This window comes from Bubalus kerabau, chromosome 4 (genome assembly GCF_029407905.1).
Source record: "Bubalus kerabau isolate K-KA32 ecotype Philippines breed swamp buffalo chromosome 4, PCC_UOA_SB_1v2, whole genome shotgun sequence".
NCBI classification, from domain to species: Eukaryota; Metazoa; Chordata; class Mammalia; order Artiodactyla; family Bovidae; genus Bubalus; species Bubalus kerabau.
This window is the reverse complement of record NC_073627.1, coordinates 7165252-7192559: the sequence shown is the minus strand read 5'-3', so window position 1 is coordinate 7192559 and position 27308 is coordinate 7165252. Positions and strand designations below refer to the sequence as shown.

Sequence of the window (27308 nt, the reverse complement as noted above, 5' to 3'; positions counted from 1 at the left end):
CAGGTGGGCCGGCCCCTTCCTCCTCCTGGGAGACCGAGGAATGGGGTGTGTAAGGGCATAAGCTCTGGGGTCCCCTCTGTGCCACTGCTCCCACGAGACTCGGGCAGCCCCCCCTCCCCCGGGGTCTTGCTCGGCAGGCACGTAGTGACTCAGGGATTGAAGGTGGTAATATCAGCCCTTCTGGGGCTATTGCACAGATCAAGTGCTCAAGCCATATGCCCCTTGATGACTGTTTTACCATGGCAACTGGATTTTTTTTCCCTCTTTGGGCACAAGGGGTGGCTGACCCTGGGTTCTTCCCCAGTGAGATCCTTAACACAGGTGGTTTTTAAAAGGGCACTTCCGGTCACCTTCAGGACCAGCGGCCACCGGCAGACTGAACGGTGGTCCAGGACGTCTCCTGGCGCACGGTGGCTTCTGAATGGCTCTCTGGTCCTACCGTCTCTGGTCGCTGAACGCGCTGCGTTGCTGTGGTTTCAGGGCAGCCCACCGCGAACGCCACAGCCCCAGAGGACCTTGCACAGCACCCAGCCTGTGGTCACCTGCCCTGCAGGCTCATGGTGAGCTGCCTGGGCTCCCGTCCCCGCACTGACCCTCATGAGCCCGGTCACCTGGCACATGCCCACCTGTCTCCCAGAACCCGTTTCTCCCTCTGCTGAGGAGGACCAGTCAGAGCAGAAACCTTCGGCGACTTTATCAAAAGAACGACAGAGATAACTTGACAAGCTCTGAGTACAGGAGGCATAATAAGCACTAATCCTTAGTATTGTCCTTATTATTATTAATAATTGAACTTCACGAGCACAAAGATGGCAGAAAGCTCGCTGTATTCACCTGGTTGGTTTCATGCGTCGTCTCTCACCCTTTTGGAGGTAAATGTCTCCCAGGGAAGTTGCTTGGGAAAGACATCTTAGAAGTGGACAGGCTTTGTGTTCCCCAGCCGTATGTGGATGGGGAGGTTCAGTAAGGGAGAAAGAGAGACCCCCCCACCCCCGCCACCTTCCCCACCCACAGGCCTTCCCAAGCCCCGACGGAGGCCGTGGCCAGCCCTGGGGGAGGCTCTGCAGGCTTGTGAAGGGAGATGCTCATCGGGGCAGCCCTCGAGAAGCTGAATCCACGGGGATGGTGGGGTTAGGGGAGCTGGCTGAACTTGGCTGAGGACCAGCTTGGGGATGAACCTGCACCCCTTCCCTCCCTCTGAGGGGTCTCGGGGAGTCGGTGGGGACCGGGGATCTGTAGGGCGAGGGGTCTGGGTTGGAGTCCCTTCGCCCCTCCCGTCCCCTTTAAGGAAGGCGGTCAGCTCCCACTTGTTAACACCAGGGCAGTGCCCAGAGATGGGATACAGGCGCGTGTGAGAGCTGGGCTCCGGTCAGGGCTGACCTCCCAGCGCTGGACTCTCTTCACCGCCTCCTTCCTCCCCTTCACCGTCGCCTCTTTCTTCCTCCGCTTCTTCCTCTCCCTGCACCTCCTCATCTGTCTCCTGGCTTGGCTGTTTCGGCTACGGAAAGACAGCAGAGACTCGTTGGTGGGGGGCAGGCCTTCCTCGCATCGGGACGTTAACCTCTGAGCCCGGGAATGCCTGGCACCCAGGAGGCCATGTAGCCAGCGCCACGGCCTCAGGGACTGAGAGGGCACTCGGCTCCAGCGGGCATGGATGGCAGGCACCTGCCGCTTGCTGCCTGGGCGGCCATGAGCTACCTCCCCCGAGATTCCTTGGCCCCCTGCCCTAAAGCCAGGTGTGATTCCTTCAGGGCAGTGGCTGGGATTAGAAATAATTCAGGTGAGGACCCAGCAGATGATTCTCTGTTCTGACTCCGGCACGTCTGGCCAAGTGCAGAGACGCAGAGATGCGCAGGAAGCCTGCGGCGAGCAGCAGAGGGAGGGGGCCAGGCTCAGTGAAGCGTAAGCCCTTCTGAGAGTCAGTGTCTCCATCCAGAGTGCTCCAGCCGCTGTGGGGAGCACATTCAGAGTACAGCAGGCACGGAATCAGTGGCCGCATTGCACTTTGTCTGCAGACCTTCTGGAGGGCCCAGCGTGGACGGCTGGGGGGAGGCCCGGGCTATGGGGTCAGAAAGCCTAGACTCCAGCCTCGCCTTGATGCCCCCCACCCCTGCCCCGGATCACCGGATGGTGGGAGAATAAGGCTGCCCAGATCCGACTATTTCCAGATGCAAAATGCACCCACAGAAGTCACCACCTGTCTCGAGACGCAGCGACAGGGAGACAGATGCGGGGAGCAGTCATGAGATGGACCCGGCGGCTCTTTTGCATGCTCACCCACCTTCGGACCTGGCCACTCCCTTACTGCCTGAGGACTGGCCACCCAGCCCCTCTTGCTGCTGGGCGCTGGCTCCATGGGCCGGTGATGGCCTCACCCCTGCTCCAGCACTCTGTTGTCACAGTCTCGAACTTCTCAATACTTTTCTTTTTTGGGCTGAGTGGCATGTGGGATCTTAGTTCCCTGACCAGCGATAGAACCTGCAGCCCCTGCAGGGGAAGCATGGAGTCTTAACCACTGGATCCGCCAGGCAAGTCCCTTGAGCTGCTCTGCGCGTTTTCCTTCCTCCCCTAACAAGGCAGCCAATCTTGCCGACAAGGGCAGACGCTGCTCCACGCTCACTTGTTCTCCCTGGCACGCTGGGCTTTTACTCTTTCGCATCTTAGCATCTTATCCCTGGGCCCCTGAAGGTAATGGTCTAGGCAGACCACATCTTTTCCTTCCTCTGCCCCCTGGTACCCAGAAGGGCCTGGAAGGTGACCAGACACCGCCTTCCTCACTCAGCCTCCTTCTGTTCCAGATGGAAATGAAGGAATTAAGACGTGAAGTGACCAGCCCAGGCGACACAGCTAGAAAGTGCTTTGGCACAGGGCCACGGCTGGATGCCGCTGTCTGGTCGACTCTAAGTTGGGCCAACTCTTTTGCGTGGATGGCCGAGCTCAGGACCAGTCTCACCCCCTCATGCCAGGTGGGGTCACCACGGACCTCACAGCCCCCTCTGCACCCTCCAGGCCTCCAGGCCCCCTCTCCTTTCATGGCTCATGTAGCCCTGGGTCCTCATCCAGTTGGTCACTTGCATGGAGTTCAAGGTGCCCTCTGGGGTGTGGGCAGAGGATTCCGAGAAGCTCAGGGAGCCGAAAGCCTGTTTGGAGACTTAGAATTCCCCAGAAGGAAGGAAGTCACTCTCCCCATTTGCCAGATGGACAAATGAAGGTCTGCCTGGTGGGGCCACTTTCTTGGAGCCGCCCAGGAGGTCAGCAGGCAGGCAGCCGGGGCCCCGTGGCTCCCTCCCGTCCAGCCCACCCCGAGCCCCCGCGCGAGGCCCCTACAGGTTTGGGCTGCTTCTTCATGGCTTCCGCCTCCTTCCTCTTCAGCTCCGTGAAGATGATGTCGAAGAACTCCTCCTCGGCCTTGGTGACCAGCTCCTCCAGGTTCAAGATGGGCGGCTCGTCCCTCAGCTCGTCGTCCCGGCCCTCGGCCTTGCCCTTCTCCTTCAGGCGCATCTCGCGGTGCCTCGCCTCCAGGATCTTCTCCCGCCGCGTCTCGCGCTCGAATATCTGGGGCACAGGGACAGGGAGGCCATGGGAGTGGCGGGTGGGCGGCCCCGGCTCCCAGCGCAGGGGGGCCAGCGGGCTCCCATCACTCTGCTCAAGGCAGCCCCACAGAGCCCTGCTCCCGGCTGATGGCAAGAAAGCGGGGGCTAAATACTGGAGCTGGGAGGAGGGGAGCAGGGATGCCAAGTCACGCAGTTCCAAGGAGTACCAAGCGCCTGACGCCGGTGTGAAGCATGCTCTCTGGGGGTGTGCAAGACGGTGTCCCTGGACCCCCAGAGGACCAGCTCAGTGGTGGGACTGCACACCAGGCGGAACCAGGAGGGCCTCCCAGGATCTCAACACCAGGGCGTTTCAACTCCTCTGGGTACCCCATGGCTCTGGGGAGGCGTCTTCAGGACTCCCGGCCAGGGTGACGAATCTCAGCGCCCCAGCACCCCCTTCCCCCGAGCAGTCCCTTCTAGCTGCTTCACCATTGGTATCAGCTAAGTCTTCCTCAGACAGGCTCGGCTGCCCCAAATGTATACTGTTTACAACTAGACAAAAAGACCGAGTCACACCGCTTGGATCTGCAGCTGAAGAAACCTGAAGCCTGGAGAAGTCAAGAGACTTGCTCAGGGCTGCTGGACTTCCTGAGTGGTGAAGCCTGGGCAGGTTCAGACACGGCCAATACCCATTTCTCAGGCCCGTTCCCTGACCCACCCCCGAATGTCCACCCGCTTCCCAGGAGGCAGTGGAAGCGCGTCTGCCCTTCGCTGACCAGCCCGCTCGGCCGGGGGCCAGGCCAGGACCGGAGCCAGTGTGCCCGCCTCGCCGGGGGCCCGCACCTACCGAGGAAGCCGTGTTCTTCTCATTTCTCTGGAGGGTGCACAGCCCGTTGGAGACCTCCAGCAGCGTGGTCGTCCCCAGCTGGGAGCCGCAGGCGATGAAGCACCCGTTGTCTTGCACCCGGAGGCAGAAGAGGGCTTCGTCACAGACCTGCTGGAGGGCCGGGCAGACCCGCGGGAGCCACGTCACCCTCTGCTCGTCTGGTCATCTGGTACTTGGGGAGGCTTAGGCCGGCAGCCCCATTCAAACACCCCTGGGGACTTCCCCGACCGATAGGGACCCCAGCCTCAGCCCACAGGAGGGCGTCCACACCCTAAAGTCGGTTGCAAGACCCTTCACTCCAGCCTCATCTCCCACCGTACCCCGCCCACCACACCCACCCCCTCAGTCCGGCCTCACTTCTTTCCTTTTTTTTTAGTGGCCACACAGACAGGCATGGGGATCCTAGTTTCCTGACCAGGGATCGAACCTGTGCCCCCTGCATTGGAGGGCAGAGTCTTAACCACTGGACTGCCAGGGAAGGCCCTCCAGCGCCCCTTTCATTCTGCAGTTTCCCCAGCCCCGCTCTTTCCCTGCAGGTCTCTGCCCCGCCTCTGCTGATAAGATAAGGCTGGCTCAGCTGGGAGGCTCGGCTCGGCCCAGGCTTGGCCAGAACAGGCCTGGCAGGAGGAAAGGCCAGGCTTCTGAGGGCGTGGATGCACCGGGAGGGGGGTGCACGTGACCTTCAGGCTGAGGCCAGGGTCGCACTGCTTGAACGCAAAGTCCCAGATGTCCAAGGTCCCGTCCATCTTGGTGGTGAAGAAAACCGCCGGCCTCACGGGGCTCCAGGCGCCATCAGTGAGATAAGCCATGTGGTACCTGTAGGGAGCCAGGACCTCCGGTCAGGGACCACGGAGGGAGTGGGATGCAGGGAGAGCCTGCTGAGCCAAGACCCTGCTCATCCAGCCCCTCCCCGGCTCCTGGGTCTCAGCCCGGAAGTTCTTCCTGGTGTCTGACTTCTGGCCGTGCCAGCCTCACCAGCCACGGTTCACAGTTTGCACTGCAAAGGGCTCTGGTGTTTCTCTATACCTAACTCAAGGGCACAGGCCTGGGCCCGGTCCCCCGGCCATGAGACTCACTTGAAAAGGAGTTGGAGGAAGGAAAATCTGCCCAGAAACGTTCACACTATTCAGATGAAGAGAGGGCTATACTGCCTACTTGATTTAACCTTGATTTTCAAAGATTTCTACAGCAAAAAATGGAACTGGACCCTTATGTTACATACCAAAATGAACTCACAATGAACTGAAGACTTAAACATATGATCTGAAACCATAAAGCTTCTAGAAGAAAACATAGAGTAAAAGTTCCTTGACAGTGGCCTTGGCAATGAATGTTTGGATTTGGCACCAAAAGCATAAGCAGCAAAAGCAAAAATAAGTACGTGGGATTGTATCTACTTAAAAGGCTCCTGCAGAGCCAAGGGAACAGTCAACAGAATGAAAAGGCAACCTAAGGAATGGGGGGAAATATTTGCAAACCAGATATCTGATAAAGGTTTAACACCCCAAATAGATGAGGAACTCGTACACGTCAATGGCACAACAAAACAAAACAACCCATTAAAAAAGCGGGCAAAGGACATGGACAGACATTTCTTCAAAGACGACAAAGAAACGGCTAACAGGTACGTGAAAAGATGCTCGACATCACTAATCAGTGGAGGAAGATAACCAAATCCACAGTGAGATATCACCTCACACCTGTGAGGACGGCTACATTATTAGAAAAGCCAAAGATGAATGTGGGTGAGGATGTGGAGAAACGAGAACCCTTGTGCACTGATGGTGGGAATGCAAATTGGTGCGACCACCGTGGAAAACAGTATGGAAGGTCCTCAACAGGAAGACCTGTTTCTGGGTCTTTTTTCTCTTTCGGCTGCGAAGCATGTGGGATCTTAGTTCCCTGACCAGGGATCGAACCGCATCCCCTGCACTGAAAGCACAGAGTCTTAACCCCTGGACTGCCAGGGAAGCCCCCCGTTTCTGGGTCTTTATCCAAAGGAATTGAAGGCAGGATCTTTAAGAGACACCTGCCCCCCTTCCATGCTCACTGCTGCATTCTTCACAATTGTCAAGATATGGAAACAAGCTCAATGTCCATCAGCAGACAAGTGGGCAGTTTGAAGCTGATTCCCTTTCTGAAGTCGCTGAATCAAGCTATTTCCTAGCATTGGCTCGGATGTTTGGAGAGAAATGTTTTCTCCGTTTTTATGGGTGGAGACACAGAGGCTCAGAGCCCCCCTGGGCTGGGCCAGGCCCCCCTGTCCCGTCCAGCCCCGGCACCCCTCTCCCACCTCAATCTTCCCCTCACTTGGTCCACATGATGGACGACTCCCGGCTGTCCTCTGACCAGATGCGGGCGGTCCAGTCACCGACGGTCAGGAAGTTCTTTGGGTAGAACGGGTTTCTCTGCAGGGCATAGATGGGGCCATGGTGGCCTGAGAAGGTGCACACGATCTTCTCAGCGGGCGTCTTGCCCTTGCGGTTGCAGGAGATGACGACGCCTTGCTCCGTGCCCACCATGAACTTGGTCGGCTGTGGAGGGGGTGATGCGTGAGTGGAAGGCGGCAAGAAACGTCAGCTCAGGGTTAAGCTGGCAGGGAGAGCGGCTTTCCAGGGCCAGAGCGGTGGGACCAGCGGGGTGGGGGCCCAAAGGTGCCGAAAGTGCCTTTGGTTTAAGCCTCTGCTTGAGCTGTGCCCCGCCCCTTTTGGGGGGCCGCCCCCACTGTTGGTCAGCTTGAGCAGATCCCACCCTTCTTTAGCACCTGCTCAAGGGCCCCACGAGTGATGAAGCCCCCCAGTCATCTGCTCCCTAGAGCTGCATCACCAGCCCCTCACGCATCATGTGAGCACCGAGCATTTTGCCAAAAAAAGATCCTGAATGTCTGTTTACACACGAAGTTAATGACTGAATGAACACTGTGACCCATGAGTCCAGAAGAGCCGCCTCCAGCCTCCGGCTACTACTCACTGCAAACCCGGCTTCATTGTACACCCATGTCTAATGATTGTTGCTGGACTTTTTTGGTTGTTTGCTCTTTGCTTTGTTTTTTAAAATGTATTTGGCTGTGCTGGGTCTTCGTTGGGGCATGCAGGATCTAGTTCCCTGACCATGGATTGAGCCTGGGCTCTGCGTTGGGAGTTCCGAGTCTTAGTCACTGGACCACCAGGGAAGTCCCTCCATAGCATCTTTACTCACAACAGCTAAGAGGTAAAAGCCACCCAAGTGTCCGTATGAGTGGAAAAACAAACCGTGGTCTGTTCACGCGTGCTTGTGTTAGTCGCTCAGTCGTGTCCGACTTTGTGACCCCATGGACTGTACCAGCCAGGCTCCTCTGTCCGTGGAATTCTCCAGGCAAGAATACTGGAGTGGGTAGCCATTCCCTTCTCCAGGGAGTCTTCCTGACTCAGGGATCGAACCTGGGTCTGCTGCACTGCAGGCAGATTCTTTACCATCTGAGCCACCAGGGAACCCCGGTCTATTCATACAATGCGATACTATTTGGCCTCCAAAAAAAAAAAAAAGAAAAGGAAAATTCTGCCATGTGCCACACTGTGGATAAACCCTGAGAGCGTTGTGCTAAGTGAAAAGAGCCCGTCACAAAAAGAATTCACTGAAGTGAATGGGTACCCGGAGGAGTCAATTTCATAGAGACAGAAAGTCGAAGGGACTGAGGGAAGGGGAAGATGGGGAGTTAGTTGATTAAAAGATACAGAGTTTGTTTTGCAAGATGAAAAAGTTCTCGTTCTGGAGAGCCCACAGTGTAAATATACTTAACACTACTGAACTGCCCACTTAAGAATGGTTAAAGTGGAGACTTCCCTGGTAGTCCAGGGGTTAAGAATTCACCTTGAGTGCAGGGGACACGGGTTCAATCCCTGATCAGGGAACTAGGATCCCACATGCTGTGGAGCAACCGAGCTCACGAGCCACAACTAGAGAGTCGATGTGGTGCGATGAGCAACCCCACTCGAGGCAACGGAGATCCCGCGTGCCGCAACTGAGGCCTGACGCAGCCAAATAAATAGTTTTTTAAAAAAGAATGGTTAAGGTGGTACATCTTACATTAGGTGCTTTTAAATTTCTTTTTTTTTTTTTTTTTTACCACAATTAAAGAGAACGGCTGGGCTACAAATGGAGGGCCTGCTTGCTTAGTTGCTCAGTCGTGTCGGATTCTTTGCGACCCCATACTGTACTCGCCAGACTCCTCTGTCCGGAGGATTCTCCAGGCAAGAACACTAGAGTGGGTTGTCATCTCCTCCTCCAGGGGATCTTCCCGACCCAGGGATCAAGCCCACGTCTACTGTGTCCCCTGCATTGGTGGAGGATTCTTTATCTGCTGAGCCATCGGGGAAGTCCCATAAATGGGGTTGGGGGGGGCGTTAAAGGAAAATGAAGAGAAAAAGCTTGAGAGGCCCAGAAAAGTAAGGAAGAACGCCAGTTCCAGGGCCCCTCGGTGGGGGTGAGAGTGGAGAGCCCCACCCTGCAGCCAGAGCCCTGGGTTTGAGTCCCAGCTGCTCCCTGCTCTGGAGCACGTGACTCACCTTCCCACTAAAGACTCATTTTGTTTATCTGCAAAGTTGGGATAATGCTAATCCCATTAGCTTGCAAGACGGTCATGGGTGATTACACAAGCTCATCGCATCAGCGGCTACAGGGGGCCAGCACATAGTGCCCACTCGGCGACAAGGCGGGGGGCAAGTGGGGACCAGCAATGGTGTGGTCACGGCGTCTAGCACTTGGCCTAGAAATCTCTGATTCCAAGACAGAAGCTTTTTCTGAGTCCTCCCCACAGAGCCCGGGGCTTGGGGGGTGGGGGATGTCCAGTAAAGTTGTCGTCCACCTCCCCCACCACATTCATCCCCCAGCTTGGGGTGGGGGAGGTGCTCCCAGGGCAAGGGTGAGGTCAGAGCCTGTCCACCTCCTAAGGGCCTGGGAATGATGTCGGCCTGGAGGCAAACCAGTGACGATCCCAGGAGGGGGTCAGGCCAGGAGCCGTCCGGGAAGGTCATTTTATTGCTTTGGAGGGAATCTTCATTTGAGCTTCCAGAAGCCTCCCTCCTTGGACACATCCACATGACTGCTTTGCTGTTTCTTCTCATTATGTTTTATTTTTGGCTGTGCTGAGTCTTCGCTGTCACTCGGGTCTTTCTCTGGTTGTGGCGATCGCGGCCCACTCTTCATTGCGACGCGTGGGCTTCTCACTGCAGCGGCGTCTCTCGTGGTGGCGCACGGGCTCCAGGGCACGCGGGCTTCGGCAGTTGCAGCGGGTGAGCTCAGCGGTAGCAGCTCCCAGGCTCTGGAGCGCAGGCCCAATAATCGTGGCACCCGGGCTTAGCTGCTCTGCGGCACGTGGGATCTTCCCAGATCAGGGGTTGAACCTGAGTCTCCTGCATTGGCAGGCGGACTCCTTAGCACTGAGCCACCTGGGAAGCCACTATTTCTTATTTATTTTTCTTCTATTTTTTTTAGATTATTTATTTGGCTGTGTTGGGTCTTAGGTGCAGCACTCGGGCTCAGGAGTTTCGGTGTGTGGGCTTAGCTGCCTGGTGGCATATTGGATCTTAGTTCTTGGACCAGGGATCAAACCTGCGTCTCCTGCATTGGAAGGTGGATTCTTAGCCACTGGATCATCAGGGCTCTGCTCTGCAAAGCCCTCTGCTTTGCAGTTTCTTTACTGCTCCTCCTTAGTTACTAAATGCCATCTGTGATCAATTTGCCCAGGAGCCTCCTCTCATCTCATTTTCCTCTCCAACACCTCCTCTTCCCCCGCACGGGGTGAGCTGCCAGCCCAGGGCCCCACATGAGGACATGAGTCAGGTACAGAGCAGAGCCTGGGGTCCGGATGCTAATCCTGGACAGGGCTCTTCTTACAGCATGGAGCGTCTCTGGAATCCCGTGCAGTCAGAAGGCTCGCCTTCTGATCAGCGGGGACACTGGCCAAATGGGAACTCGGTGAATTAAAGGGGCTTTCTGCCTTTACTCTGCTGCCCCCTGCTGGAAAGTGGTTGCAAAGACTACACAGGTCTAGGAGGACCACAGAGGACCATCCAGAGCACAAGGTAAGAAGCAGCCTGGGGCCCGCGAGCGTCTGATACAGCAGCCACGGGCCTGCCCTCGGCTCTGGCTGCCCCGGCCATGGAAGGTGGGAAAGGGAGGGCAGGGGACACCCACCAGAGTGGACTCGAACTCCAGGGAGATGGCCCCCAAGGCGTTCTCCAGATGCTCCTTTTTGGTGATGTCCATGATGACGACCTCGGTCGGCTCGCTCAACTTCCGGATGTCCCACCACATGACCTGATGGGAGGAGGAGCCGACTTTGAGGCCTGGAGTCCCACAATTCTTACCCCCTCCACCTTCCCAGGGCCAGACACTGGGTGTCAGACACCCAGCAACCGAGGGAACAGGCGTGTTTTGAGAATTGCTCTTCTGGTCCATAGTCCTGGCTGATCGTCAGTCCTGGGCAAGGTCCCTAAAATCCAGAAGCAGGCCGCCTCACCACAGACCTACTGAGTGAAAACTGCCAGGTGTGGGCCCTGGAGTCTGTATCCTTAAAGACCCCTCACAATATGGCAATATATAGCAACATTCAAAACGCACATATGCTTTGACCCAGAAATTCCACTGCCAGGAATGTATGTGTATGCACTGTGTTTGCACATGCTTCATGTGTATGCGGTAATCTATATGCAAATACACTCTGTGCAGAAAGACAAGTATCGTATATTAACGCATATATGTGGAATCTAGGGAGAAAATGGTACAGATGAGCCTATTTGAAGGGCAGGAACAGAAATGCAGGCGTAGAGAAGGAACGTGTGGGCATTGGCAGGGAAGGGGAGAATGGGACGAACTGGGATAAATGCGCTGCCGCGTGTAAACTAGATAGCTGGAGGGAACCTGCCAAATAGCACAGGACGCGCAGCTTGGTGCTGTGCTGACTTCGGCGGGTGAGCTGGAGGGAGGCTCGAGAGGGAGGGGAGATATGTATCCATATGGCGGAGTCACTCTGTTGTACAGCAGAAGCTAACACAGCATTGTAAAGCAATTATACTCCAACAAAAAAATTCAACCCCTCCAACACACTCTTGGCTACATTTTTGGTAACTACAAACTATTAAAATCCACTTAAATAAATTACAGCATATCCATAATTTATTAAGTCCTTAACAGGCAGGGGGCAGCACTTTATGAAATACAAAATCATCTTTGAGACATGCCGAATGAAAAACATCAAGTGCAAATCAACGTGCAAGGTGCGCAGGAAGAGTGCAGAGATGCACACGTGTGCTTTGTATGCGGACACCGAGCCTGGAGGCAGACGGAGAGGCTGATGTAAGTGGGCGCCACAGGAAGGGGGACTGGGAGGCTGCAGGCAGTGGGGGAGGACGGGGGGCTGGGAGGCTGAAGGCGGCGGGAGGACGGGCTTCACCGCCTGCCCTCCTGTACCTTTAGGCTTGTGTTCCACACGCATCTTTACCTACTGCTCAGTTTTACAAAAAAATGCAAAAGGAAACATCCCGATGGGGGACCGTGTGACCGCTGCTGCTCCCCACTCCCTGCCCCTCCAGCGCTCGTACCTGCCCGTCCGTAGATGCCGAGAAACACTCTGTGCCCGTCTTCGACTGCAGCCAGATGGTGCCGTACACGGGGTCTCGGTGGCTGAACTCGATGGTGGACAGCTCTGCCACCAGGCTGCCCTTCCGCGTGTCCCAGCAGGCTGGCGGGGAAGGAGACGAGGGGGTAGTGGGTGCTGGCGGTACAGGCTTCCTGTCTTAGCGCAGGGAGCACGGGATCGGGGGATGCTGCTTGTCTTGGTTTGACAGATACGGGGCTTTTTTAAGAATCAGGGCTAAGTTCAAACCAGCCTGAGTTTCCTACTAGCCCCTGAAGCTCACTTCATTCATTCCATCAGGGCCCCTAACATGTAGTGAGCATCACACTGGGCCCTGGGGAAGCCACTGGGACTCAGACAGGCACAGTCCTTAGGAGACGGGAAGGGAAATCTGCCAAGTTACAGCCTGTGTTGTGATTGCTCCAGGGGGAGACAACAGGGAGGCAGTCAGGGAAGGCTTCCTGGAGGAAGTGAGGAGGAACTAAGATCGAGGAGGAGCTTCAGGATGGAGGGAGGCAGGGAAAGAGAGAGGAGCACCTCCATCCTGGGGAAAGTAAAAACACTTAGGCAAATCTCTCCTGTTGCATCCATTCATCCCCTTTTCACCTCTGTACCTCTGCTGCTGCTGACTGGAAAAGAAACTCACAGAGGGAGATTATCCTTTCTTTGGATTCATTATTAGGACTTCATCTCTTCTGCTTTACCAAGAAAGACTCAACGCTTATCTATATATATTTTTCTGTCCTGATGGATTCTGTCTTCATTTTCCCACGAGTGTATGGTGAGGACCCACCCTGTTACTCAGAGCTGTTTCTAGGAAAGCTGGTTTTGTAATACAACAACAGAAGTCCATGATCCATAAATCTCGATTTATGGAATCCAAGTCTAAGGCATTTGGCTCTGCACCAGTCTGGCCCAGAAACGGGTTTTCTTAGCTCACTTTGCTCTGCTCCGGCAAAGCAGTGCTCAAGGGCAGGTCCCACTGTGTCTTTCTCATAGACAGCAGAGCCCAAGAGCCTGGGCTGGTCTGGCTGGCAGAGAAAACCACTGAAAGGGGTTAGGAGTGATGAGCGAGGCAGGGCTCCTGAATAAACCATGGCCAAGTGACTCCGTTTCTGTCTTTCAGAGCGCCAGCACCCAGATAAAGTTGCAGGGAGATTGATGGGCTTCCCTGGTGGCGCTAGTGGTAAAGAATCCGCCTGCCGGTGCTGGACATATAAGAGATACGGGTTCGATTCCTGAGTGGGGAAGATCCCCTGGAGGAGGGCATGGCAACCCACTCGAGAACTCTTACCTGGAGAATCCCATGGACAGAGAAGCCTGGCGGGCTACAGTCTATGGGGTCACAAAGCGTCGGACACGACTGAGCGACTAACGCTTTCACTTGATGGGAATCCACTTCTATTTCATCACAGAGGGGCTCCCTGGAGGTGGGGGCAGCAGGTCTAAGAGGGAGGTCAGAGGTCTCAGGAGGCCAGGAGGCATCCTGATCACGTAGAGTTTCTGGGAAGTTTCCCAGCCCTTCTGGCTCCTACTCCTGGACAGAAGGGGACCCCTCATCATGCCTGGTTGAGTCCGGCCTGGGGCGCAAACAGGAGGATTAAGAGTTTGGCTATTCCAAGGCCAGGGGTGGCCGGAAGGCAGGAAACTTCAGGGCCATGGAGACGGGTTTCTTCTGAGTTCACATGGGATCGAAACATCAGTTTTCTGGGTGTCACACCAGCAAAAATAGCAGAGCGAGGACCTCTGAGAATTCTCTCTTCCATAAAAGCCATGAGAATGTTGGCAAAATCGATGATCAGAATCAACTTTTTCAGAACTCCGGAAATTAGCCAAAGGCTGGCAGCAAATCAGAGTGTTTATTCAAGAAAAATAGCTGAATCGTGATAAGAACAGTAAGTTTTGTTGCATTTTGGCTTGCCCCAGTTAAGATGCTATAATCTCCGGTTCTATGATAGCCTTGAAAAATAACTCTCTGCCTTCCTGTTAAAAACCCAATATCTTGGCAGCCACAGGATGGAGCAGAATGGAGCTGGAGCTCTTTCAAAGTCTCCTATTCAAAGAGTTGTCACTGTTTGACCTGTCTAGTGGTTCCCTGGAAGACCTCCTCCCCATTTGCAAAGTTGTCTGTATTCAGCTTGACTCAGAGCTTGCCCAGGGAAAAGGGTCTTTTTAACAAGTCTGTCTTGAAAATAATTAAAATTGCAGGCAACTGATTAACTTTGCAGTGTCCGGAAGTGGTGGATAACAGGTGGGGCAAACAGCAGGCTAGCCGAAAAGCTTCAAAGGAAAAGCCGGAGAGTGAGCTGTCCATAGGGGCTTTGAAGAGCTCTGACGTGTTCCCGGGAAACTAGAAGCTCCCGGGGCTGTGCGCACACCTTTGCTGTTGCTGTTCAGTCATGTCTGACTCTTTGTGACCCCGTGAACTGCAGCACACCAGGCTTCGCTATTTCCTTCACTATTCACTTCCTTCACTATTTCCCAGAGGTTGCTTAAACTCATGTCTGTTGAGTTTGGCATTGGCATCACCATGCCATTCAACCATCTCATCCTCTGTCGCCCCCTTCTCCTCCTGCCCTCAATCTTTCCCAGCATCACTGTCTTTTCCAATGAGTCAGATGCTCACATCAGGTGGCCCAAGTATTGGAAGAACTGGGAGGCCCTCAGCTCTCACCTCTGGCTGACCTGCAGGCTCGGTGGGGCGGCTAAGGCCAAACTGACAACTGCCCGGCTATGTGCTGAAAGTGTGCTCAAACGCGCACAGAGGCTTCCAGGAAAGTCTGCAAGAGTTTTTGGCCGTAGATGGCAACAAGCAGGAAACATTCATCTCAAATGCACATGGAATATTCTCCAGGACAGATTCCATAAAACAAGTCTCAACAGATTTTTAAAGACTGAAATCACAAAAGGTATCTTGTCTTACCATAATAGAATAAAACTAGAAATACCAGTAACTGAAGGAAAAGTGGAAAGTTTACAAATATATAGAAAGCAAACAACATATTTCTAAATAACCCATGGGTCAAAGGAGAAATCAAAGGGAAATTAGAAAATACAAAATGCACAAATATGGAAATACAACATACAAAAACTTAGTGTAGCTAAAACAGTGCTCAGAGGGAAATTATAACTTTAAACATCTGTATGTTTAAAAATCTCAAATCGATAATCTAACCTTCTACTTTAAGAAATTTAGAAAAAGAAGAACAAGTTAAACCCAAAGTAAGCAGAAGGAAGGAAATAATAAAGATTAGGGTGGAAATAAATGAAATGGAGAATAAAAACCAACTTAGAAACATCAATAAAATAAAATATAAAGTTGGTTCTTTGAAAAGAAAACAAACTTTACCAACCCCTATCTAGACTGACCAAGTGAAAAAAAAGAACACTCAAATTACTAAGATTAGGAAAGAAACAGGAGACGTTACTGCCAACCGCACAGAAATGAAATGACTGTAAGAGAATGAACAATTATATCTCGACAAATGAGATTACCTGGACGAAACACAAAAATTCTAGAAAAACACAAGCTATCAAAACTGATCCAAGAAGAAACAGAAAACACGAGAAGACCTGTCACACATAAAGAGGTTGAATTTTCTCTTTTAACACCAGCAATAAGGAAAATCCTCGGACCAGACGGCTTCATTGGTGAATTCTACCTAATATTTAAGGAAGAATGAATATCAACTCTTCACAAACACTTTCAAAAAAAAAAAAAGAAGAGGAAGAACCACTTCTCCACTCACTCTGTACGGCTGGTATTACTCACACTCATTACCATATATAAGGGCTTCCCAGGTGGCCCTAGTGGTAAAGAACCCACCTGAAATGCAGGAGACACAAGAGACGCAGGATCTAACCCTGGGTTGGGAAGACCCCCTGGAGAAGGAAATGGCAACCCGCTCCAGTATTCTTGCCTGGAGAATCCCATGGACAGAGGAGCCTAAAGAGCTGCAGTCCATGAGGTCGGAGGGACAGGACCGAGCGACTTGGCACACATTACCCACCGTGTCAGGTAGCCTGTCCTGACCGCCTCTCCCGAGATGCAGCTCCCCAGTGATGTCACCAGCCTTTGCCTCTAGTTGCCTTAGCCTGGCTCAGGGAATGCTGTGTGCTTAGTCGCTCAGTCGTGTCTGACTCTTTGCGACCCCATGGACCGTAGCCCGCCAGGCTCCTCTGTCCGTGGACTTCTTCAGCCAAGAACACTGGAGTGGGTTGCCATGCCCTCCTCCAGGGGATCTTCCCCACCCAGGGATCGAACCCATATCTCTCCCATTGCAGGCAGATTCTTTACCGTCCAAGCCACCAGGGAAGCCCTGGTCCAGGGCAGGTGCAGTAAATGTTCCTTGACTTTACTCGACCTGTACTTTTTCTTAACTTCTAATTTTGAACGAACTTCAGACTCACTTGAACTTTTACAAATGAAGACACTGCTGCTGCTGCTGCTAAGTCGCTTCAGGCGTGTCCAACTCTGTGCAACCCTATAGACGGCAGCCCACCAGGCTCCCCCGTCCCTGGGATTCTCCAGGCAAGAACGCTGGAGTGGGTTGCCATTTCCTTCTCCAATGCAGGAAAGTGAAAAGTGAAAGTGTAGTCGCTTCAGTCGCGTCCGACTCTTTGCGACCCCATGGACTGCAGCCTACCAGGCTCCTCCATCCATGGGATTTTCCAGGCAAGAGTACTGGAGTGGGGTGCCATTGCCTTCTCCGGAAGACACTGATGAGGCAGCAACAAAACTTGTCTCACCTTGACGCCTGAAAGCTTCAGGAAGTACCCCACCACCCCGACTTTGTCCTCTACAGCAAGCCTGGTCTGGCAGGTGGACCCTGGCTGGACCGCAGCGGAGCCTCGCTGCCTCAGAGCCCGGGAGAGGTTGGTTAAGCACCCGGGTGGTGGTGGGGGGGGCCTTCCTTACTGATCTGCCCATTGTAGCAGCCTGCCAGGAGCACGTGGGAATCTTTGGGGTTATACTCCAAGGTGACAAGAGGAGAAGACGGCTTTAGGGTGATTTCTGGCCTGTTGGGGTTTTCTATAAGGCAGAAAAAAAAAATATGTATATATACTACCAGACCTGGAAAGAAAAGGACAGAGTCAAACAATTCAACCCCTAGTCCAGGTCGGGGGCAGTGGGGCAAAGCTAGGAAGCCCCTCTCCGGGCTGCAACCTCTGGTCCTCAGTGACCAGCCTCTAGCCCTAGAGGTTCTTCTACAGATGTTATTTTTTGGGAATCAAGTGTGTGTGTGTGTGTGACTGTCATTCTACTCCATCTCCCAGGTCAGTATAAAATGAGGTTTTGACCCTAGGGCTTTTACAGAACGCTAACTCTCCCGTGATTTCTGTGAACCAGTTGCCCTGTGTGTACAGCAGAGAGAATGATGGAGGGACAATAATGTCAGCCCACGGGGGGCAGTAAGAGTTCGCTGAGCGGCTCAAAAGTGGAAAGTGCTCGCTCCGTGCTCGGCTCCCACACCGCTACCAAGAGCTAATGTTCATTTTCACAATGACAGCGACGAGCGACGTCTGAGAGCGTGGAGCCCCCGCCCCCTGCCCCCTGACAGGCTATGCCTGTGCAGTGAGCCCCTTTGTCCACTGTGGTCCCCGCTCCCGGGTGGACACACTGCCCTACTGGCCAGAAATTAGGGACAAGTGCCCGGCAGGCAGGACAGGGGGGTCCCCTTCCCTCCCCCCGGGTCCCTTCTCAGACTGCTGGGGACTCTCTGATACGCTCTTCAGGGGCCCAGAGTTGGGACTCCAGGTCTGGTCTTGAATGCCCTGATTCAGGATCCGGAAATGAAGGGAGTTCCTGCTTCTGCTGTGGCTTCACTTGACTGCATCTGAACCCAGGCAGGGACAGGACAAGACGTTGGCTTCCTCCAGGCTCCTGGGATCCCGGCGCTGGACCAGCCCCCCGACAGGCCCGCTTCTTCCACCTCCCCCAGAGCGTTCGCTGGCCTCTGCCGGGCTCCCTCTCCTTCCCGGGTCCCCAGGCCCCTCTGAGCCTCACCAAGGTCCCAGATGTACGATTCGTTGCTCATGCCCTCGGGTGCCCGTTGAAAGTTCAAGCAAGAATATGCCACTGCCAACTTCCTGTTGCCATCGGGATGCCAGGAGACATGTGTGGCTGGTCGCTTAATTTCCTGGGGGTCCCTTTAGAGGAGGGTGAGAGGGCAGAAGACCAGAGTGTCTGGATCCCCAGACTTCCTATTCATATTTGCTCATTTTTTTTTCTTAAAAGAATTCAAACGTCTTTAAATATTCACTAGAAGAAATTTACTTTAAAAACAAAGCCTCTAGGACCCTTAATTGGAAAACTGATCTCACAACCACAAAGAAAACTAATAAAAAAAGAGAGAATGGAAATAAAATTTTAAATTTCGGTCTGATGTCTTCATTTGCTGAAAGTTCTGCGCCTGAGACTTGATCTCTCATTAATATTAAACTATGAGGGAAGATGAAGAATCTGGCTCTTTGGTATTTGCCCAATTGAATCAAAAACTTCTGTCCACACAAAAGGCTGCATGCAGAGGTCTACAGCAGTAGTATTTGCAACTGCCAAAACTTGGAACCAACCAAGATGCCCTTCAGTAGGTAAGTGGATAAATTGTGGTACATTCAACATTGTTATTACTCAGCATTAAAAAGTTTCCACCATGTCTTTTCATGGCTTGATAGCTCATTTCTTTTTAATGCTAAGAGAAAGAAACCGATCTGAAAAGGCTATATGTTGTGTGGTTCCAACTATATGACATTCTGGAAAAGGCACAACCACGGAGCCAGTACAAAGATCAGTTGTTACCAAGGGTTTAGGGGCAGGGAGGGAGAAATAGGTAAAATACAGGGGATTTAAAAAATATATTTTTGTTTACTTGGCTGCACTGGGTCTAAGTTGTGATACAAGGGATCTAGTTCCCTGACCGGGGATTGAACCTGGGCCCCATGCGTTGGGAGTTTGGAGTCCTAGCCACTGGGACCACAGAGGACTTTTTTTTTTAATTGAAATATGTTGATTTACAGTGTTAGTTTCAGATGTGCAGCAAAGGAAATATATATATACACATTTTTTTTCAGATTCATTTCCATTTAGGTTATTACAAGATATTCAGGGGCTTCCCAGGTGGCTCAGTGATAAAGGATCCAGCTGCTAATGCCGGAAACGAAGGAGACACGGGTTCAGTCCTGGGTCAGGAAAGTTCCCTGGAGTAGGAAATAGCAACCCACTCCAGTATTCTTGCCTGGGAAATCCCATGGGCAGAGGAGCCTGGTGGGCTACAGTCATGGGGTTGCAAAGAGTTGGACACGACTGAGCACACAAGATAATGAATATAATTCCCTGTGCTGTATAGCAGGTCCTTGTTATTTATTTATTTACATATAGTTGTGTGTATCTATTAATCCCAGACTTCCGATTTATCCTCCCCCTTTTCCCTTTTAGTAACCATTTTTTTTCCTATGTCAACACAGGGGACTTTCAGGGCAACGAAACTATTCTGTGTCTTGCCATCTATGACACCAAGAGGGAGCCCTAATGTGAACTACAGACTCGGGGTGTGCTGGAGGCTGAGCACATCCCCTCAAACCTCCTGTGTTGAAGCCTAATCTCCAGTGTGCTGGTATCCGGAAGTGGGGCCTTTGGGAGGTGATTAGGCTGTGAGGGTGGAGCCCCTATGAATGGGATCGGTGCCCTTACAAAAGAGGGTCGAGAGAGACCCTCACCCTTTCTGCCTTGTGAGTTCTCAGCAAGAAGGCGGCTGTCTCTGAATTATTAATAAAAATCGAGCCGTGAGAATTTTGAAACATCCAGTGGTCAGGACTTGGTGCTCTCTCTGCTGCAGGCTTGGATTCAATCTCTGATCAGGGAACTAAGATCCCACAAGTTTCGAGAAGCAGTTAAAAAAAAAAAGAGAGTCCTCACGAGACACAGACTCTGACCTTGCTGGCACCCTGCGCTCAGACTTGCATCCCCCAGAGTGATGAGGGATGCGTTTCAGTTGTTTGTAAGCCACCCAAGTGATAGTATTTTGAGACGGCAGCCTGAGCGGACTAAGGACAGGGCGTAACGCTGTCCTGTGTTGCGCTCTGACTGTGACAAACGTCCCACCTACGGGGTGGGCGAGGCAGGAGACGCTGCTGGGGGGAGAGGCCCTGTGGGTGGGGGGAGGATGGGCGTGTGGGAATTCTCTGTACTTTCTGATCCGTTTTGCTGGGGACTAAAACTGCTTGAGAGGCTGCTTTGGGAAAGATCCAAGGTGTTCTCCTTACTTGTTGCAAGTAATAATTCTTTCTTTCTTTGGGGAAAAAAAACAACTGCTCAAAAAAATATTAGCTCAATTTGGTGGCTCAGATGGTAAAGTCTGCCTACAATGCGGGAGACCTGGGTTCAATCCCTGGGTTGGGAAGATCTCCTGGAGAAGGGAATGGCAACCCACTCCGGTGCTCTTGCCTAGAAAATTCCATGCACAGAGGAGCCTAGTGGGCTACGGGGTCGCAAAGAGTTGGACACGACTGAACGACTTCACTTTCACTTTCAAAAAATGAAAGGGGAGAGACAATGTGTAAGAGTGAAAAAAACATTAAAGACTTAATGGCCCCACATGTGGACTCAGAGGGGGAAGGTGGGGGCAACTGAGAGAAGAGCATTGACACACACACACCATGACTACCATGCGTAAAGGAGCTGGCAAGTGGGAGCCTGCTGCACAGCACGGGGAGCTCGGTGATGACCTAGAGGGGCGGGACTGGCGGGGGCAGAGAGCGCCAAGAAGGAGGGATGTGCGCATGCCTATGACTGACTCGCTGCATTGTGCGGCAGAAACGAACACAAGCGGTGAAGCAATTATACGCCAACGTTGAGAAAGTAAGTTGAAAGAAAAAGACGTGATGGTCCCAAGCTGACACTTTGTCATGGAAGTCATCGGAAGACATGAACAAAAGGAGGAAATGAAATAAGTTTCTGGTCGTGTGACTCATCCACTTCACTCCTCCCTGGGGGCACGGCTAGAGCAGCAGCAGCCCAGGTTGAGTCCCATCCTTGGCTGGGTCACCCACCCGCTGAGAGCCCTGAGCACGTCTCCTCCCCGGGGCCAGGTTCCTCGTCTGTCAAACGTGGAGGTTGGATGTGATGATTCCTCATGCATCAGCCCTCTCGGGTGTCCATACGTAAGGTCAGATGCTGGCAGCAGAGAAGGCGGCCCCCGCCCCGCCCTGGCCCCTCTCTTGCATGCCCATTGCTAGAAGTCTGCAGTGCCCACCAGGACTCAGCCCTGGATCAGAAGAGTCCTTGCTGGTCGTGCTCGGACTGGGTCAGACACTTCCCAGGTGGCAAAATGAATCCCCTAGAGTTGGCATTTGATGCTAGTTAGTGGCTTCCAAAGTCACAGGTTTTCTCTGCATATTCAAGAACACACACCTGCACGTATATACATACGTATACATATATGCATATATACATGCACATATACATAGGTATATTTGATTTTCTCTTTTGGCGCATAATTGCTTTTCAGCGTTGTGTTAGTTTCTGCTGTATGATGAATTGATCGGCTACATGTATACAGACATCCCCTCCCTTTTGGACTTCCCTCCCACCCCTCGAGGCCATCACAGAGCACCGAGCCGAGCTTCCTGTGCTTTACGCGTGATCGTGGACACAGGTCAGTCCCAGTCTCCCACTTCCCCCTCCCCTCCCCGCACCGTGTTCACAGGTCCGCTCTCGACATCTGCATCGCTACTCCTGCCCTGCAAAGAGGTTCATCTGTACCGTTTTTCTAGATTCCCACATACGTGTGTTAACATACGACATTTGTTTTTCTCTTTCTGATTTACTTCACTCTGTATGACAGACTCTAGGACCACCTGCGTCTCTATAGAGTGACCCTATTTCGCTCTTTTTAGTGGCTGAGTAATATCCGTTGTGTATATGTACCACATCTTCTTTATCCATTCATCTGTCATTGGACATTTAGTTTGCTTTACCTAGGTGTATTTTCAACAAAATGTAGTGCTTTCTACACACGGTTCTGCGTCTTGATTTGGTTTGGTTTCACACAGCAATCTCAGAAACTCTTGCTTAAGGAGCTGCCTCATTCGTTCAGATGGCTGAGTGGTAGTCAGCGTGCGGGCATAGCAGAATTGCCGGAACCAGACCCTACTGATGGGTTTAGTGTACTCCCAGTCTCTGGCTAGCGCACACCCTGCTGCAGTGAATATCCAGTGATCTCACACACGTCTCCGGGCTAAGCTTCTGTTACACTGCTGTCCTTGGAGGTTATTCCAGGCAGACTCCCAAGTGCTTGGGACAAGGGTCTTTTTTGCTCACAGTGCAGCCAGATCACGGATGTCTGGTGCTTTGGACCTTCCCCACACAGTATGAATCGACCCCACGTGTACTCAGCTTTGCAAATTTGCTTTATTCTTTCCTGAGACGGACTCTCTCCTCCCTTTCCACCCACCAGGCCTGCCTCCAAGGTAGGGACCACTTATCTACTGGGCATTTGATCGCTCTGTCCCTTATTTAGCTCAGAGCACAGAGGGCATTATCCCCACAGCATGGAGAGATGGGTAAGGGGTCCCCTTTGGAAGCACCCATCCACAGGGGTGACAGAGGTCGGCCAGGCACCTGCCTGGCTACAGAGGTACCTGAAAACATTGATGGTCTTAGCTGACGGGGCCTCGTCCGTCACCTCCACCGCATCCTCGTCGTCAAAATACTCCTGGTAGATGTCGATGGCGTTATTCTGCTTGATACAGTGCTCCATGATCTGCGGGGGACACAGCGGGAGTCCTTAGTGGTAAAGGGAGGTCCTTTCAGCCTGACCAGGGCTGAGATAGAGTCTGGGAGGGATGAGAGACATCCCGCAGTCTTTTGCCTTCCTTCCAGGCCACGAATTTTCAATGGGGGCAACATCTACCCCGCAAAAGGGTGGAGATTGGTTCCAATTGTTTTCAAATTGCTTCGTGGGGGTAAAATAATATCACCTTTTTTTTTTTTTTTTTGTACAAAGTACAGACATACATTTTGTGGTTGTTGCTCAGTTGCTAAGTCGTGTCTGACTCTTTGCAACCCCATGGACTGCAGCACGCCAGGCCTCCCAGACACACATATAGTACGTAAATATACAGTACACCTTTGGTATTACATTTTCACTGGGGTGGGGGAATGTCTAAAAAGGCTTGTTGAGAGACAGCAATGAAAAAAAAAGGTGAAGAAACACAGTTCTAGCCAAACGGAATTAGTAGCCACTCTGTATATAGCATCCATCTCCTGTTTCCTCCATCCAGAAGGCCCTCCCCCATTATTCCAAATGTCCAACAAGGAAAATCCCAAGTTCAAGGGCCTCCTCCTCCAGGAAGGCTCCCCTGATACCTTCAGCAGGAAACCAACTCTCCCTCCGCATGGGGCAAATAGCAAAGCATTTCTTCCTTACAGCCTTCCTTTCAATGTGAGATTGTGTGGTATGTGCGTGCTCAGTTGTGCCCCCCTCTTTGAGACCCCATGGACTGTAGCCCACCAGGCTCCCCTGCCCATGGGATTTTTTCAGGCAAGAATACTGGAGGGGGTTTCCATTTCCTACTTCAGGGGAATCTTCTCAACTCAGGGATTGAATCTATATCTCTTCTGTCTCCTGCACTGGAGGTGGATTCTTTACCTGTCGACCTGCCTGGGGCTGCTGCTGCTGCTAAGTCGCTTCAGTCGTGTCCGACTCTGTGCAGCCCCATAGATGGCAGCCCACCAGGCTCTGCTGTCCCTGGGATTCTCTAGGCAAGAACACTGGAGTGGGTTGCCATTTCCTTCTCCAAGGCATGAAAGTGAAAAGTGAAAGTGAAGTCGCTCAGTAAGTGTCCGACTCTTCGTGACCCCATAGACTGCAGCCTACCAGGCTCCTCCGTCCATGGGATTTTCCAGGCAAGAGTACTGGAGTGGGGTGCCATTGCCTTCTCTGAGCTGCCTGGGGAGCCCCTGATAATACTGTGATATCTCTGTTTTTGTCTTTGGCCTCTGGTGGCTCACAAACTCTTTAGGGTGGGATATATGTGAATTTCATTTTTGCAATCTTTACTGCACCTGGCAAAGGCTAGAAGCTCCATCCAAATGTGCTGACTGAATGAATGAATGAATGACCCCTATTGGCAGGTAGCTGCTGGCTAGGGCTCCTTTGCCCAGAGGGTTTCCCACTTTCCCGATTCCTCCTAAAACCTGTTCAGTCCTTGGACTTCCCTGCCTTACCCTTGGGTCTGCTGTGGGGACCTGCCTACCTGCTCCCAGACCGAAGGTTCCATATGGTACGTGGTGTCCTGCCTCAAGGAGCTAGCTGCTGAGCCTGACATGCAGCTGGGGAAGCAGTCATGGCTGAGACACTGGCCGAGCTGAACGAAGCCTTACCGAGCCCAGCTGCATGATGGCGTTGATGTAGTTCTCATCTTTCTCCACCTTCTTCCGGAAGCGGATCGTCTGCTCCAGCTCCAGGGGGTTCACATCCTTGGGCCAGCCACCCTCGATGTAGTTAATCCCCCGGGTCTCCATCTCAAAGCGCTCTGTGTTGGCCTAAACAGAGAGTCACAGGTGAGAAGAGCCTGGCCCTGGTGGAAGCGTGTTTCTGCAAACCAGAGTCCCGGGGCTCCCGGGTCCCTGGGCTCTGCGTATTCAGGGAGGGCCTCGTGAGGTACCCTTGACCAGAGCCGCAACGTCTTCAGGTACCAGCAAGGAACTTTCTGGTCCTCAGGTGGTCGCAGGCGGCCATGAACGTGCTAGCCTGTGGAGTTAGTAACAGCCAATTTGCAGTTGATGCCGGCGGCCTGGAGAAATCCAGTTCTGACCTGACCTCAACCCTAAAAACCCAGAGGAGCCCACCCACCCATCTGCTCTGTGACACCCCAAAGAACAAAGTGACTAATCTACCATTTACAGTGAGACGGGAATCAAAGCATAGAACACTTGAGAGTTTGGATTTGCTTTGCTCATTCTCCGTTGCAGCGAGGACGGCATAGATGCAGTTTTGCCCTTTAAACTTACCTCCTGCCTCCTTTGCAGTCCCCTCACCCCGCATCTTTTCAACTGTGATAAAACATACATGTGCTTCCCTGGTGGCTCAGATGGTAAAGCATCCGCCTGCCAATGCAGGAGATGCAGGAGACCCAGGTTCGATCTCTGGATCAGGAAGATCCCCTGGAGAAGGGAATGGCTACCTCACTCCAGTGTTCTTGCCTTGAGAATCCCATGGACGGAGGAGCCTGGTGGGCTACAGTCCCTGGGGTCACAGAGTCAGACACGACTGAGCAATTAACACTTTCATAAAATACATATAACATCACGTCTACCATTTTGGGGCTTGCCTGGTGGCCCAGTGGCTAAGACTCCGCAGTCCCAATGCAGGCAGGGGGCCTGGGTTCAACCCCTGGTTAGTGAACCAGATCCTGCATGCCACAACTAAGACCCAGGGCAGCCAAATTAATACACAAATATTTTTAAAAATAAAATCTACCATGAAGCGAGGTGAGGTGAAGTCGCTCAGTCGTGTCCAACTCTTTGCGACCCCGTGGACTGTAGCCTACCAGGCTCCTCTGTCCATGGGATTTTCCAGGCAAGAGTACTGGAGTGGGTTGCCATTTCCTTCTCTAGAGGATCTTCCCCACCCAGGGATTGAACCCGGGTCTCCTGCAGTGTAGGCAGACACGTTACCGTCTGAGCCCCCAGGGAAAATCTACCATTCTGACCATTAAAAAAATGCTCAAGTTAGTGGCATTAAGAACATTCACGATGGGGTGCAATCCTCAGCACTATCCAGTTCCGGAACTTTCTCAATACCCCAAATGGAGATCCACACTCACTGAGCTCTCACTCTCACTTCCTTTTCCTTTATAAGCCATTTCTCACGAAAGCGACAAGTCTCAACAGGGCGGAGTCACTGGCCTTGGAGACCCCAGCGTGCCATGGAATTCATGGCTGTCGTCTTGTTTAGGAAGTTCCCGTGAACAAGACTGCTCTGGCTCCAGTGACAGCAGCTGGCCCTGGGGAAGCAGGACAGTCAGTGTGTTTGAACTGGAAGTTATTGGAAACACTCATCACGTGTTTTGGCCAAATCAGTGTGATTTTCATGCCGCTGATTTAGGAACATGACAACAGGGTCATCCCCTCAGTCTAATCTTCTCCCGGCAGTTGTTGACATAATCAGGAGCTGATCACCTACTTCGGACAGACCAGGAGAAATCTTGGGTTTTGAACAGCAACACGACACTCAGTTCTCTTATCTGAGAGGCACCTGTGACCAGAACGTTCTGTGGGACCGTTTCTTTTTCACGAGCTGGGCAGGTCCTGTAGGTATGAATCCCTGGCCCCCTCAGATGCCTCTCCCAGCTGCTGTTGTTCAGTCGCGCAGTCGTGTCTGACTCTCTGCGACCCCGTGCGCTGCAGCACGCCAGGCCTCCCTGTCCCTCACCATCTCCCGGAGTCTGCCCAGGTTCACATTCACTGCATCCGTGATGCCGTCTAGCCATCTCATCCTCTGACGCCCTGTTCTCCTGCCCTCAGTCTTGCCCAGCATCAGGGACTTTTCCAGTGAGTCATCTGTTCATAGCAGATGACCAAAATACTGGAGCTTCAGCTTCAGCACCAGTCCTTCCAGTGAATATTCAGGGTTGATCTCCCTTAAGATTGACTGGTTTGATCTCCTTGCTGTCCAAGGGACTTTCAGGAGTCTTCTCCAGCACCACAGTTCAAAAGCTGCACCAAATGCCTAAAACAACTCTAGGAAGAGTCTTAGAGGGGAGGCCAGAGAGAGGAGATCTTGATTTGCATTCGCCTGGCCCAGGGAGTGGTTGGTACTGGGGCTTGTCCTGACCCTGGGCACCAAGCTGAGATTGGGGGTGATTCTGCCCTCACACATCCAGCATCCGCACTGGTCCACTGGCTTCCCATGGGAATGGAGTCACGCAGTCCCACTTACCAGCCCTGACCCACAACCCTGCCAGACCACACCTCCACTGGCCCGGCCCTTGGCTCAGGGACCCACCTCATGTTCCGACATGCTGGTGGAGCACTGGCTGCCCGTGTCCACCGGGTTCCGCTCTACAAACTGCTCGGCCAGCTCGGGGTTGGGCGGGATGTCGATGTTCAGCTCTGCCTGGCGGTCGGAGAAGTTGCATTGCTTCCCAAACTCACTGCGTTTCTTCACGTATGCGTACACAATCTCCATGGTACCGGCTGCTGCAGGGATGGGGAAGGGTATGTGGTGAGGGCCTCCAGCTGGCTACCTCTTGGTCTCCAGGAGCCCCGCCA

General features: G+C 52.8%; 1 protein-coding gene and 1 long non-coding RNA gene across 2 annotated transcripts; one reads left to right on the top strand and one right to left on the bottom strand.

The window, feature by feature from the left end:
* Positions 1 to 812: 812 nt before the first annotated feature.
* Positions 813 to 27308, bottom strand: LOC129648601 (dynein axonemal intermediate chain 2-like). The gene is made up of 12 exons (XM_055575053.1): positions 27043 to 27308; positions 24417 to 24578; positions 22673 to 22794; positions 18042 to 18184; positions 16953 to 17066; positions 12000 to 12139; positions 10594 to 10716; positions 6730 to 6953; positions 5100 to 5235; positions 4381 to 4527; positions 3328 to 3555; positions 813 to 1498 (listed from the first exon to the last, which is right to left on the bottom strand). Exons 1-12 carry the CDS (start codon positions 27223 to 27225, stop codon positions 1370 to 1372), a joined length of 1851 nt encoding a protein of 616 aa, XP_055431028.1. The 5' UTR covers positions 27226 to 27308; the 3' UTR covers positions 813 to 1369.
* On the top strand, positions 8533 to 10981 carry LOC129648603 (uncharacterized). Its single transcript, XR_008712803.1, has 2 exons — positions 8533 to 10481; positions 10784 to 10981. It is a non-coding gene; the product is annotated as an uncharacterized LOC129648603 (long non-coding RNA).